Below are 16,009 nucleotides of genomic sequence, written 5' to 3' on the forward strand. Positions count from 1 at the left end.
TATGTATTGCTTGTTCGTTCTGTCAAGACATTTCTACTGCCATACTTATTATAAGAACTAACAATGTTTTACATGTTTGTTAATATTACAGCAAAGACAAGGAGGTCAAGTAAGTAGTGTTTTCGTGACAGGACTGTGGCTTGGTAGAGTTGATACCCCAGTTATAATTACTGTAGCTTCTGACAGGAAACATAAGCTTTGTAGAGATTTACTATGCTAGACTGTTCCTTTAGAAACCATTTCTATTGATGAGCCAGTATCATTAATGCTTTAAAGGGACTTTCCAGTGTCATGCTCAGTTTTTTTTTATAGATTCTTGCAGGACGACATCACACTGCTGAAAAAAACCCTGCTTAAACGAGCCTAAACTGGTTTGGTGGTCTTGGCTGATCTTCCAATCTGGTCAGGCTGATGTGATTTGATGGTTTGGTAACACTTTACATTAATTTTCCCTTTGTTAAGGGTATATAAAGGGGTTCAATAATGACTAATGACAACTAATTTACAAATGCATTATAAATCATTGATATGCGGTTAACAACATGAATTTAAAGGGCAATGCAATTCTTGCCAAGTAGTGAGCATTTAAACTTACATATTATAAATGCTTAATAATACACTAATTCATACTTATATTGATCAAAAACATAAAATGCCCTAATTCATGATTTATGTAACAATGCAGAAAAAATAGAGAAAAAAATTCTAGTTAGATTAAATGGAGGGATTATGTCATTTTGCTTCAGTCCATTTTGTGTTTAAATTCATTAATGTAATGTCTTGTTTCATTTGTGTTGTCACTTTCCTTGTTACATTAATGTCCAAGGAATGGTGCTACTCCGACATGGTGTGCCAACTTACCTAGTCCTAGTTACCTAAAGTCCTCTGCAAAAACACTTTTTCAGGTCTTCATGCTCTTTCACAGCATACATCACATAATAAAGCCTGATGACCATTAAACCATAGTGAACATTATGTACAGGTTTCTAACTCCTTAAATGCATCATTTGTGTCCATTTTACATTAAGGTACATTTTCATAGGTTACTAATGTTTAATAAGTGATATTAAGCATTTACAGCATGTAACGTAAAATGGCTCACTATTTGGCAAGTATTGCGTGAAAGTCACCCTTTTTATGTATGGACAACTGCATATTAATGACTTATAATGCATCTGTAAATGAATTATTAGTCATTAATGAATCCCATTATAAACCCTTTACAAAGGGACCATTAATGTAAAGTGTTACTGATGGTTTTATAGGATATTTGGACACTTTTCGGTAGGTCAGACTGGAAGACTAGCTTCAAATAGCTAAGACCAGCTTAGGTAATATCTTTTATTAGCAGGACTGTGAAATGCTAGTCCATTAAAACAGAAATAATTTTCACTCTTCCCTGTTTTTGGAAAAACAAAAGAAAAATGTGCTTATATGAATGCACTTACAATGGAAACTTTTAACATATCTTTTTTGTGATATAGCTTTATTGTTGCCTCCCTAATTAAACTTCACTCATTTTACAGTGATTTAGTGATGGGCTATATACAGTATGTGCTCTTACATTTAGTATTGTTTTTTTATGTTTTGCATGCATCTAATGTAATGCATTATTATTCACTTGTTTTTCAGTATGGTTGGCTGGATTGTACAGGGGCTAGGTCGCATGATGCCGCAACCAGTACTGAAACCAAAAGAGGTAAGTTAACAAACACATGCATACATACAGAAAAAAATAAAGAAAGAAATTCACTTCCTTTAGTCTTCCATTAATCCAATGTCTTTGTATTTTTTTGCAGGAGAGCTCTGATGCTGTTCAAAGCAGTAAGTGTAAAATTAACACTATTTTCAACACATCTAACACGTAGACATCATTTGTAAAGTCTTGGTGATACTGCAGAATACAGTGCATTTATATGCATGTATGCTGCAGACTACAGCCACAGTATTGCAAGACAGGGTGTTTGTCTCTGCTCATTTTTATGGTGGAGGTAATTGAGACAAACTCTAACTCAGCTCCTCTTCTCCTTCTGTTTCAGGGGAGAAGGTCTCTAAAGCCCCCTAAACATAAGGAGAAGAAGACTGGAGAGTTATTACCTCCACACAGAGACAGCAAGAGACGTTCAGACAGACCGAGATACTTATATGCTGTAGAGTTCTACAGAGATACAACACATCTTAGTGTTGTTTGATGCATAGTGTGCTTTTTTATGTAACACTCCATGGTGTATTCTGTTAATTATAACAAGTTAGAATGCTCAACTGATTTTGCTTTAGGACTCAGATTTTATATTGGACATCATGTGGAGACCCAACACAGAACCAGAATTATTTATTGTACAAAAGTAAACATACAGGTGCATCTCAATAAATTAGAATGTCGTGGAAAAGTTCATTTATTTCAGTAATTCAACTCAAATTGTGAAACTCGTGTATTAAATAAATTCAATACACACAGACTGAAGTAGTTTAAGTCTTTGGTTCTTTTAATTGTGATGATTTTGGCTCACATTTAACAAAAACCCACCAATTCACTATCTCAAAAAATTAGAATACATCATAAGACCAATAAAAAAAACATTTTTAGTGAATTGTTGGCCTTCTGGAAAGTATGTTCATTTACTGTACATGTACTCAATACTTGGTAGGGGCTCCTTTTGCTTTAATTACTGCCTCAATTCGGCGTGGCATGGAGGTGATCAGTTTGTGGCACTGCTGAGGTGGTATGGAAGCCCAGGTTTCTTTGACAGTGGCCTTCAGCTCATCTGCATTTTTTGGTCTCTTGTTTCTCATTTTCCTCTTGACAATACCCCATAGATTCTCTATGGGGTTCAGGTCTGGTGAGTTTGCTGGCCAGTCAAGCACACCAACACCATGGTCATTTAACCAACTTTTGGTGCTTTTGGCAGTGTGGGCAGGTGCCAAATCCTGCTGGAAAATGAAATCAGCATTTTTAAAAAGCTGGTCAGCAGAAGGAAGCATGAAGTGCTCCAAAATTTCTTGGTAAACGGGTGCAGTGACTTTGGTTTTCAAAAAACACAATGGACCAACACCAGCAGATGACATTGCACCCCAAATCATCACAGACTGTGGAAACTTAACACTGGACTTCAAGCAACTTGGGCTATGAGCTTCTCCACCCTTCCTCCAGACTCTAGGACCTTGGTTTCCAAATGAAATACAAAACTTGCTCTCATCTGAAAAGAGGACTTTGGACCACTGGGCAACAGTCCAGTTCTTCTTCTCCTTAGCCCAGGTAAGACGCCTCTGATGTTGTCTGTGGTTCAGGAGTGGCTTAACAAGAGGAATACGACAACTGTAGCCAAATTCCTTGACACGTCTGTGTGTGGTGGCTCTTGATGCCTTGACCCCAGCCTCAGTCCATTCCTTGTGAAGTTCACCCAAATTCTTGAATCGATTTTGCTTGACAATTCTTATAAGGCTGCGGTTCTCTCGGTTGGTTGTGCATCTTTTTCTTCCACACTCTTTCCTTCCACTCAACTTTCTGTTTACATGCTTGGATACAGCACTCTGTGAACAGCCAGCTTCTTTGGCAATGAATGTTTGTGGCTTACCCTCCTTGTGAAGGGTGTCAGTGATTGTCTTCTGGACAACTGTCAGATCAGCAGTCTTCCCCATGATTGTGTAGCCTAGTGAACCAAACTGAGAGACCATTTTGAAGGCTCAGGAAACCTTTGCAGGTGTTTTGAGTTGATTAGCTGATTGGCATGTCACCATATTCTAATTTTTTGAGATAGTGAATTGGTGGGTTTTTGTTAAATGTGAGCCAAAATCATCACAATTAAAAGAACCAAAGACTTAAACTACTTCAGTCTGTGTGCATTGAATTTATTTAATACACGAGTTTCACAATTTGAGTTGAATTACTGAAATAAATGAACTTTTCCACGACATTCTAATTTATTGAGATGCACCTGTAATGTGCTTAAATCAAACTGAAATGGATTAATAGTACTATAAACTGCATTAGCCCAATAATGTTCAAAATTATTAACTATTGGCTTAATATAAGAAATTAACCATTTTATTCACTGGCAAACAACAGCATAAGCCTAACACCTGGATCAAACCATATTTTCGGGTCATGACCCACCAGTTGAGAACCACTGGTTTACAGTGTCCATTACTGCTTAAGAAGCACATTGTACCCCAGCTCTTGATGCTATAAAGCAGCGATAAATAAATGCCCATATATGCCTCTAAATGCATTTGCCAATATTTAAACTGCTTGCTTTAAAAAGCACCAGGGAATCTGTTTCTTTACAAAACAGAACCCATTACCTGTTTTTATCATGCTTAGCATGTTAGCAAAGCCACTGCGCATGATTCACCAATGTCAGATTTTACTTCAACAAGGTGGAATTTTCTTATGGTGTATATTGATGTTGTTTGTTTTTGCTGTACATCATTGTGAAAGGCTATCGCTAATACAGCACAGGCAGCTACCTTACTTTGTCCGCTGTATGATATCACTAATTAATAAATTATTTTGAAAAGCAGATTGTTTGTTGTGTGAAACTTTAAAAATTATTACAAAGTATAAATGTCAGATGCAGATGTAAGCCAATGCAAGCTTTGGCCAATTATAAAGTAGCTAAAATGCCTTAAGAAATTAATAAAGTAAATTTCAGTATTTTAACATGTTCATGACACAATGCAACTTTGTTTTCTCAAATAGCTTTTTTAAATGGTTTTTAAAACTCAGAAAGTGCACATTTTTAGCAGACTTAAATGTATCTAAAACACTGATATAATACATTCATCTTTAATGCAGTATGAATCTTTAATGCAATCAATGAACCTAACATTGTCAGAAATATTATTATTATTATTTGTTATTATTATTATTAATATAAATGATCAGAATTATGGTTAAATACGATAAATGTAATTCCAAATTACAACATTTAATTCATGATAAGTAAAATTATTAAAAATTGAAAATGAAATCTGGCTTCACATTCAATGTGACAAATTGATACAAGAACCAGAAAGAAGAACTTGGTAATTATAATATCTCATTAGAACTCAGTATACACTGTAAAAAAGGATACATTTCTTATCGATTTGACCCTTAAAAATGACTTTTGTTGGTGTAACCTAATGTAGTCATGTTGATTTTAGTCATATTAATTAATATTTTTAACTCAAATGAAACCAGTTCATTTTATATGTTACATTATAGTACAAAAGTAAATTAATCAAAGTACAAAAGTATTTACAATTTTTCAAAGCCATGTAAAAATAAAATCCTTATTCTGTGCTATCAGAAATTAATAAATGTTCCATTACTATAGCCTTTGAGTGGGCTTTAAGCCTATGGTGATGGTGTGGTCTTTCTTTCAGTCTGCATCCTGCAGGACCCATCTGACATGGTGCTGGAGGAGGTGGACTCAGACTGGGAAACCATGCAGAGGGAGCAGGCCACCTGGCAGGACATCCAGGCTGAAGAGCAGGTCCAGCAGGAGAGCACAACTCTGCTGCAAGTGCTGCCCAACATGCTGCCGCAGGTGCTGGCCATGCAGGAGCAGGAGGATGCAGAAACCCAGACGGAACGCTGGACACCTCTGATTGAGAACATCAAGAAAGAGGCAGAGGAGACTGCCATAGCAAGCATAGAGGAGAGGTGAGAGGGAATTTTGGCCTCAGAGTGATCTTGTGCTGGATTTGTCAAGAAACTGGCAGTCTTTTAAAGCAGTGGTTCTCAATTTTTTTACTCCAAGATGCCCCATTGCCCAAGATAATTTTAAGGAAACCATCCTCCAGAAACTAAAAGTGAGAATAAATTAAAATACTTAGTCATGAAAATTTTTTTGTTTCCAGAAATTTCAGGAACAGTCAGTTTAAATGTCATAGGCGTACATCTTGATTTCTTTTTACGTTTTATTATTTTAAAATAGCTTATTTTAAATCATTTTAAATCATCTTGCTGCCACCTTGAAAGTTTGCTGAGGCCCCCTAGTGGGCCACTGTTTTAAAGAGGCCATATTTGAGAGTCATGTAACGCTATGCGAGTAGAAGCAGCATAGTGTAACTAAGTATTGAGTGCTGTACATGCTCATACTTTTCATGTTCATACTTTTCAGTTGGCCAAGATTTCTAAAAATCCTTTCTTTGTATTGGTCTTAAGTAATATTCTAATTTTCTGAGATACTGAATTTGGGATTTTCCTTAGTTGTCAGTTATAATCATCAAAATTAAAAGAAATAAACATTTGAAATATATCAGTCTGTGTGTAATGAACGAATATAATATACAAGTTTCACTTTTTGAATGGAATTAGTGAAATAAATCAACTTTTTGATGATATTCTAATTATATGACCAGCACCTGTATATATCTAAGTAACTTATTCCATTTGCTACTGATTGCTCAATTGGGAACATTTTAGTTTCAGATCATGCTTTGGTGTGTTTAGAGATGTTGCCACAGAAAAGAAAATCATATAGATGGCGCTTTAATACATCTCTTCTACAAGTCCTAGCATTTCAACAAATGTTAAAGACAGAAGTTAATGTTTATGTTCTTAGGGGGCAGATCATACAATATGCCTCATTCATTAAATGATCAAAGCACAGGAATTCATGGATTAGTAAAAGAGTATTAAAAGTGCTGAAACAGAGCTGAAGCTCCAAATGTCATTCAATGGTCTTAGAGAGTTGACTCAGCTAAAATGTAGGTACAATACCATTTTGTCACAGAAGGAAGAGTTTTGGTTTATCAGGGCAAGACAGACATACTTTGAGTCAGGGGACAAAGCAGGGAAACTTCTTGCCAGATATATAAAACAGAGAGAGTTTTTTTCCACCATTTCTTCTGGGAAGTTTACTGGAGGCAATATATTTACTTCTGTAGCAGATATTAATAAGGCCTTTAAAAAATTATATGTTGATCCTTATAGTTCCACGTCTTCATCTACTGATAAGGATATTAGAAGCTTCATAAAGCCATTAGAACAACCCAAATTTACAAATTATCAAAAAGGCTATTTTGTCTCAGATATTACTTTGGAGGAGCTAGTTGGGGTAATTAAAGCCTTGCCAACAGTTAAGGCCAGATGGTTTTGCCACAGAACTTTTTAGATTATGTCACACAACTGGCTCACTTATGTTAGAATTTTACACTATTCCTTAAAGTCATTTAAGAAAGGTGAACTACCACCAACCATGATGCAAGCCCTGATCAGTCTCATTCTTAAAAAAGATAAAGACCCAAATTAATGTAAAAGTTCTTCTCCAATTTTCCTGATCCAGATGTAAAAATATTGTCTAAAATTCTGGCTAATCGATTAAACAGAGTAATTACATATCTTATACACTTAGATCAAGTTGGGTTTATTCATGGTCATAGTTCTTCTGATAATATTAGACATTTTATAAATATTAAGTGGTCAGTAGCGAATGATCAGACCCCGATCACTGCCATCACACTTGACGCAGAGAAGGCATTTGATATGGTGGAATGGGACTATCTTTTTAAGATTTTGGAAATTTACGGGTTTGGGAACACTTTTATTGGGTGGATTAAGTTACTCTATAAACAACCGTCGGCGACAGTACAAACTAATGGATTAATATCAGATAATTTTTTTCTTGGTAATGGAACCCGCCAAGGCTGTCCTCTCTCCCCTTTTCTGTTCTGTCTTGCCATGGAATCATTAACAGCCGCAATAAGAAAAGAGGATGATTTTCCGGTTGTTGTCGCAGGAGGTGTGGTGCACAAATTTTTACCCTACACAGATGACATATTATTATTTGTCTCTGACCCTAGAAGATCTATGCCTAGCCTTCACAGAATCATTCATTCTTTTTCCAAATTTTCAGGATACTGGGTGAATTGGTCTAAATCGGAAGCTCTTGCTCTGAGAGCATATTGCCCCACCACAGCTTTCAGTGCTTTTAACCTTAGACACCTGGCCCAATGGTTTCTTCCGCCAGAGAGAGCCCCTCTCTGGTATAACACTGAACAAGTGTTCCTTGCCCCAGTCTCACCATTGCAAAGTCTTTCTATGAAATTGCCTAGAGAAGTAAAAATGCATCCTATTATTTCACACTTACTGTAAATTCGATATGGACAAAGTTTTCCCATATGTTCAGTTTTGATACTTACCTAAATGTATCCTCAAGTATATGGCTGAACTCCAGATTATTAACAAATCCCCCTTTTGCTGGAAAGAATGGGTTGAGAGGGGTGTTGCCACACTTGGTGACCATGAAAATGGAGCTTTGAGATCGTTTGAAAATGTAACGCAGCAATTTGGGATTTCTAGGTCTCAATTTTTCAGGTATTTACAGCTGTGCCATATACTTTGTACTATTTTTGGTGGTAGTACACAGCCCCCTAAAGCTGCTAACACCCTCTGTGTGGTGCTCACAGCCTTTGGAAAGGGTCATAAAGTGTCAGTGTATTACTCCTCGTTTATTCAGAGTCTGAGTAATGGAGTCTTAACAGCTCTTAAGAGGTTATGGGAAAGATATTTGCACTTGGTATTGGAGGAAGGGGAGTGGGAAAGAATTTAAAAAATATATTAAAACTATGTCTAGGGATGCAAGGGTATGCCTTGTTTAGGCTTGGCATAAAATACACACCTACCTGCTGGCGATGTCAGTTGGAGGATGGAGACATAGCCCATGCTCTGTGGTTCTGCGCTAAGATTCAAGAATTATGCCATAACTGTATCTTTCAGGGGTGCTCACACTTTTATGGCACAAGATCTACTTTTTCATAATGCTATTATAGTAAGATCTACCATGCACAATTTAAATATACATTGTAGGCAGTGTCATCTCGATACAAACATTTCAGTAGTTGGAACCAATACCAGTGACATTTGATGATTCTCGATGCAAAAACTAATACTGACTAATTTGTTAATTAGGTAAACATTGTTTCAAATTCTCAAGTAATTTTTCAAGACAAGGAAGTCAGTAAGAAAATAAGAACAAAAACAAATTAAGAAAACAGTGCTTAACATTTCTAACAGCTGTATCAAGTTTTCAAATAAACATTCTTACATTCTCGTGAATTACAGGTCTTCACTATATGATTATAAAACATTATTCTTTTATTTTAAAGCTACTAAAGTTATCCAGCCAAGAGCAATGAATGGTTTACTTGTTTTCTTGTTATTGTTGTTAATTTTAATGACATAGACAGTGGCAGGTCTATCAGGCTGCATTTACACTACAAGTTTAATGCACAGATATGATATTTTGATACAAATTTGCTTTTGTCCCGGTCTTTACACTTTACGTGTTTTTTATACCTTGCTAAGTCATTTTGAAATGTATTTGACAATCACACAGGCGCATATCCACATTACCGTGAGCGCTCTCACAACACACAAACACACACACACACATGTTGGTGCGGCTATTCTTATGAGGACTCTCCATAGACATATTGATTTTTATACTGTAAGAACTATAGATTCTATCCCCTAACCCTAACCCTAAACCTAACCCTCACAAACAAATTTCTGCATTTTTACATTTTCAAAAAAAAAACATCGTTTAGTATGTTTTTTAAGCGATTTGAATTATGGGGACACTAGAAATGTCCTCATAAACCACATTTATAGCATAATACCCTTGTAATTACCAGTTTGTAACCTTAAAAAAAGTCCTCGTAAACCACCCAAACCCACCCACACACAAAAAGAAGCCATCTGTCAGACAGTGTGTTTCCAAAATGTAGGATGGCAGTGGAAGAGTCATTTATATTCATGAGGAAAGCGTTACCTGATTGGACGATTCAGTAATATCTATTAGGAAAGTGTTACCTGATTGATCGGAGAAACTATAGTCCTACCCGTAATCGTAACCGTACCCACATTTTACAATACATTTTAATGAATTTTCTCCTGCCATCCTACTTTGGAAATCCACTCGCGTGGGAGCTGAAATGAAGAAATAAAAAGTGATCTTTAAGAATTTCGTTTCTCTCTCTACTCCTTTTACCATTTGATCTGTTACGAGATCGACCAGTGGTTGTCTTGCAATTGATGTAATGAGCACCCCTGCTCTAGATACTCAAGTTTCTTTCTGCCCCAGACTATGTATATTGGGTGATAGGGAGGTTATTAAAGTAGGTGACAAACTGACAAAATGCTGGGTCCAAACTAGTGTAATGATTGGCAGACAGATAATTTAAAGTTAAATGACGCTCCCTGGTTTCAAGAATGGTTCACTGAATTGGGCAGGGTGGCATCATTTGAAAAGATGTCATATAAACAGTTCGGCAGATTAGACGTCTATGGTAAGAAATGCAACAAATACTTGATTTCTGGAAGGCTCTTATTGAGAACCAAGTGGAGAGAAACATGATTGTGATCGAATTTGTAAATTGTATTCTTTGTGGAATTCTTTCTTTTCTCCTTCTCTTTATTTGTTGATTTTTATGTTTGTTTATGTGTGTAATTTAGACTTTGACCATGGGGATGTTTGTTGAGGGTCGGGGTGGGGTTGGAGATTGGGAGGGGGAGGGGGAATAATGGGGGTTAAAAGTTGATTCTGTGTATATATGTTTTGCTTTGTTCTGTTTCATTTGTGAAAATCAATAAGAAGTGTTAATTGGAAAAAAGGGGCCATATTCTACACTTTTGTACATTTTATTGCCATTAACAGTAAAGCACTATTGGTTCTTGCGTGTTGCAACCGAACGTGACACGCCAGTTTGATTATGTGGAATAGACAATGAGATTTGAGAGTTGCAGGTGGAATTTTAGTGAATAAATCTATTGTAATGCTTCAGAGTCGTATGAAATAATGTTCTGTTTTCCAAGACATTTGCCCTTTTAATATTACTTTTATCACTATCGGTTTCATATTTCAATATTTCATCACATCCTCATTGTAATTAATAAACACTGTAGCCTGTCAGGATTATACTCTCATTCCTGTTTTTCCGTTTCCTTAATCTAGATGTTACTGTTTGTGTTTGTGTAGACTACAGCAGGAGCGTGTGGAGGCCGCTCGAATGGCGGAGGATCTGGCTCGACAGGCTGCAGAGTTGGCTGTCAGACAGCTGGAGGAAGAGCACAGCACACAGTTCATCACTGAGCCCAAAGACGAAGAGCCAGACACTGAGGATCAGTAAGTCACAAAGAGACTACAAACTCAAGAGCAGAATTCAATGTGCCTGTGTTACGCCCTTCCTCTCCATTTCTGTGTTTGTTAGTACTGAGATCTAGGAGTGTGATAAACCACAAAGTGGCTACAAAATGTTCCGCGGCCTATGCACTGTCTCTCTCTCTCTCTCTCTCTCTCTCTCTCTCTCTCTCTCTCTCTCTCTCTTTCTATCCACTCTCTCTCTCTTTTTCTATCCACATATACACATTGAAACACACAGTGTTCAGTATTCACCTGCTCACTGTTTGTTTTGCAAAGACTGCCAAATATCCAGGAGGAAGAGAATGAAGAAGACCCAGAGTAAGTCTCACCCCTCCCTGCATGCTTCCATCCAAGGTCCAAAATTAATACTCGCCAAGTGGCAAATGCAAATAAACTTTTCATTGGCCAGTAACTTTATTAAGATGCGGAATATTACATAGTCAATGAATTACGTATAACTAAGTCAAATTTTAAGAGTGATATACATTCTGACCCCAATTTACTCAACATCATGCCATCTCAGATGTTCTGCAGAAAACAAACAAATATTTTTAGAAGAATATCTCAGCGGGGGGCCTGGATAGCTCAGCAACTAAAGACGCTGACTACCACACCTGGAGTCACATGTTCGAATCTAGGGCATGCTGAGTGACTCCAGTCAGGCTTCTTAAGCAACCAATTGGCCCAGTTGCTAGGGTGAGTAGAGTCACGTTGGGTTAACCTCCTCTTGGTCGCTATAATGTGGTCCTCGCTCTCGGTGGGGCACGTGGTGAGTTGTGTGTGGATGCCGTGGAGAATAGCGTGAAGCCTCCACGTGCTAGGTCTCCGCGGTAACGCGCTCAACAAGTCACGTGATAAGATGCGCGGATTGACGGTCTCAGACACGGAGGCAACTGAAATTCGTCCTCTGCCACCCAGATTGAGTCACTACGCCACCACAAGGACTTAGAGTGCATTGCGAATTGAGCATTCCAAATTGGGGAGAAATGGGGAGAAAATCCAAAGAAAACAACAAAAAAAAACATGTGAGGATGTGTATTCATCAACCTGTTACATGTCCGACATGATCATACAGGCTCATTGAACCAAGTTTAAACTTATATAGGTATTTCAGAAAAGATCCCACATACTTTCTTCACTGTAAACCACAGATATTCCTTTATAATAACTTTTGTTAACATTAAAATACATTTTTACATTCTATTAAGCTTAAAAGATTATTTAAACTGCAGCGCTGCCTATTTACACCATTGAAATCTGCTGCTCGTAAGAACCCGGAAACGGGGTTTCCTGCGGTATGACGTCAGAGTAATTTCATCTATAGTGTTAACATGAGCGTGAAACTAACGTAAACAAATGCATTTGGAACAAAATCAAGATGCAACTTTTTAATTTTTTGTGTCAGGTGCAGTTTTACAGAGAAACAGAGACTAGCCTGAATATGATGCTGCAAGTGACACAATAACCTGCACTCTGTTTATCCCTAGTAATATGCAAGGAAAACAATAACTGAATGATCTCAGTGTCATTTGGACATTTTAATAAATATAATGCAAAACATAGTTGAATGGTCAGTTAATTTTCTCAATTAACTCACCGTTGGCAGATGTGGCAAAAAGTTAATTTTGGACCTTGCTTTCTGCCTTTCAGTGATGCGACATCTCTGACAGCTATGTGAAAACTAACATGGATGACATGGATTTGTGCTTGCTTCTCTTTACTTCTGAGCTGTGCCATTACTCTAATGTCCTGCGTGTAAAGTGTTAGCTAAGGTACTGTTTGTCTTCTCCGGCTTGCCATACAGGTTACAGCCACTTCATGAAGAAAGTGAGGAGGAGAATGAGGATAGTAAGATCACAGAGTAAGAGCTTCATTCTCAGAGCTACAGTGCCCCAAAAAGTATTTGGAACTTAAACATACAGCCCAGTTCTGAAGAATTGGAACAGTGTGGAAAATGCATATAAAAACAAATGAAGTGAATTGTAAATAAAATTCTATTCATCCTGTGCTATATTGAAAGCACTTCAACAACACATTATTTGATGTTTTACCTTGTGAGATTAATGTTGTTTATATATATGTATATATATACACTACCGGTCAAAAGTTTTGAAACACTTGACTGAAATGTTTCTCATGATCTTAAAAATGTTTTGATCTGAAGGCGTATGCGTAAATGTTTGAAATTAGTTTTCGAGACAAAAATATAATTGAGCCACCATATTAATTTATTTCATTATAAAACTAAAATTTTATTAAAAAAAAAAAACAAAAAAAACATTTTTTTAAATTGATGACAATATATATATAAACGACATTAATGTATATTTATGTATATGTATATTTATACAGTATACACTCATTTTAAATCAGATGATTGCAACAAACTCAAAAAACGTTGGGACAGCCAAGTGTTTACCACTGTGAAACATCACCATTTCTTCTAATAATACCGAATAAGCGTTTGAGCACAGAAGACACAAGTTTGTTAAGTTTAGCAAGCAAAATTTTCCCCCATTCATCCATTATGCAGATCTTCAGCTGCGCAGTTGTACCTTCATTGCCATATTGTGTGCTTCATAATGTGCAACACATTCTCTACTGGAGACAGGTCAAGACTGCAGACAGCCCAATCTAGCACCCGCACTCTCTGTTTACGCTGCCATGCACTTGTAATCCGGGCAGTATGTGGTTTGGCGTTGTCCTGCTGGAAAATATAGGCACAACCCTGGAAAAGACAGCATCTTGATTTTGCATTATTTCTGCATTAATGGTGCCCTCACAGATGTGCAAGTTACCCATGTCATGGGCACTGACACACCCCCATACCATGACAGACACTGGCTTTTGGACCTGATGCTGATAACATCTTGGATGATGGTCCTTTTCCTCTTTGGCCAGGAGAACACGACGGCTTTTTTTTTTTTTTTTTTTTTTTAATGTGGAATTATCGGATCACAAAACACGATTCCACTGTTGTACTTTCCATCTCAGATGAGACGGAGCCCAGATAAGTCGGTGGCGCTTCTGGACAGTGTTGATGTATGGCTTCTGCTTTGCACTGTAAAGCCTTCTGTGGATGCAGCAAGTGTTGAATGGTGTTGACTGAAAAGGTTTACCAAAGTATTCCCAAGCCCATGTCATGAAGTCCAAATGACTGTTTTTAAGGTAGTATTTTTAAAGAGAGCGATGTCTCAGGGATCGGAGGTAATGCGCATTCAAAGTTTTAATTTTTAATTTTTTATGTATAATTCAAAGATGTGGCTAAAGTGTTCAAATACTTTTTGGGGCCACTGTATCTAGCAGACAGCTAGTACCCTAGGCTAAACAAAGGATCCATGGCACCCACACTTAATACATAACACCTAACAGAACATTTGATTCTTGTACATGAACATCCTCATGCTCAAATCAAGTGCTAAGTTACTGATTTAATTAAAAAGGTTAGTGATAACTTGATAATCACCAAAAAGAAGCAAATTTATAATGTGTGTAGTTGGAGAAATGTTATCCATTTAGTATGACGTCACACTGTGCCTTTCTAGTTGTACTGAAAGTTGGGTGCTCAACCTGAGCTTCTGAAAATATCAACAATCGAAGTGCTTTACAGCACATGTGTGGCAGGCTCTGCCTTCCCTTTTCTGGCGAGGAATTTTCTGATGAAGCGTCTTCCTCCTATCCCGGGTTTCGGCAACACTGTGGCAGACTCTGCCTTCTCTACTGAGGAGGAAGTGGGAACTGGAGTGAACAATCAACAGAACATTAATTTCAAACTCAAATTTAAACAGTATAACAAAACATAGATGCACACACACAGACACGTGCGTCTCTCTCTCTCTCTCTCTCTCTAACTGGCGTCTCCGGCTCATCCTTATTCCCCTCCTGGCTGATTAGGATGATTCAGCGCCAGGTGTGCATCCTCACGGCACGTCCATGCCCTCCTCCTCGTCACAGTATGCTTTTGTTGCTGGTTATATGCCTTTTACATAACTCTGTAAATTGTCACTTTGAGTAACTAGAGTTGATACTTTTGGAATAAGTATGAAGCACTGATTCAGTCATGAAATATTTTATACTGCCTTTAGGGAAGGGAGATGTAAATCTTAAAAGTATATCTTCATATTCATCTTTTTGATGTTATTTAATATATACTGTATTACTATATTATATTACTAAACTAAGGATAAGGATTAGTTAGAGACAACAGGAAAGAGCCATTTTGCAAAGCAGATTAAAAATTTTGAATATCTAATCTAAAACGGTAAACAGCTAATCTTAAGGCAAGGCAAAGAGGGGGTGAGGGCTCGGACCAATCTGTAGGACACTTAACTGGACGAATAAACAGCGTATACATTTAACTTAACATAGCCAACAAAATCATCACAAACATATATTGTAAAAAAACACAGCCCTAATGGTCTTTGAACTCAAAATTGAAAACCAAAGATAAGGTAGACCAAGTTAGTTATATAACAGAAACATTTCTGGAAACAAATGCAGCGTTCACTAAAGGAGAGAAAATTAATCTCTTCTGAAGGTCTATTCAGCCTGTAAAATTACAAATATAAAAGTGTACCACTTCTGAGTTCCACCTAATGCTTTGTGTTATTTTGGGCATAATGTCAGATGCTTAATTTAGGCTTCATCCTGCTATGCTTGACCACGTTAAAACATCATGACCTAACCAGCAGAGGCAAGCCAGCAAAGCATTTAGGCCAAGCACTTAGAAATAGAACACAGTTCCAGACCTGCTGATGAATATTGTATGCAATGTTGAATTCAGTATTTTGTATATCATAAGGCAGGGGTTTTCAAACCATCTAATGCCAAGGACCTCCAAATATAATGATCCCCTTGCGAGGAAATCCCATTAATAG

At 37.2% G+C, this 16,009-nt stretch overlaps 1 protein-coding gene across 6 annotated transcripts in view; it reads left to right on the forward strand.

The window, feature by feature from the left end:
- LOC127416947 (cyclic nucleotide-gated cation channel beta-3-like) overlaps positions 1-16,009 on the forward strand; it is a 63,205-nt gene that overhangs the window by 19,160 nt on the left and 28,036 nt on the right. For 4 of the 6 annotated variants that reach the window (XM_051656556.1, XM_051656560.1, XM_051656559.1 and 1 more), the window contains 7 exons: positions 92-109; positions 1,633-1,699; positions 1,800-1,824; positions 5,368-5,647; positions 10,968-11,114; positions 11,409-11,450; positions 12,937-12,993. In XM_051656556.1, the coding sequence (XP_051512516.1) occupies positions 92-109; positions 1,633-1,699; positions 1,800-1,824; positions 5,368-5,647; positions 10,968-11,114; positions 11,409-11,450; positions 12,937-12,993 (636 nt within the window). The remainder of the gene's footprint in view (positions 1-91; positions 110-1,632; positions 1,700-1,799; positions 1,825-5,367; positions 5,648-10,967; positions 11,115-11,408; positions 11,451-12,936; positions 12,994-16,009) is intronic. The other 2 variants (XM_051656562.1, XM_051656563.1) reach the window with 2 other exon arrangements.

This window comes from Myxocyprinus asiaticus, chromosome 26 (genome assembly GCF_019703515.2).
Source record: "Myxocyprinus asiaticus isolate MX2 ecotype Aquarium Trade chromosome 26, UBuf_Myxa_2, whole genome shotgun sequence".
NCBI lineage: Eukaryota > Metazoa > Chordata > Actinopteri > Cypriniformes > Catostomidae > Myxocyprinus > Myxocyprinus asiaticus.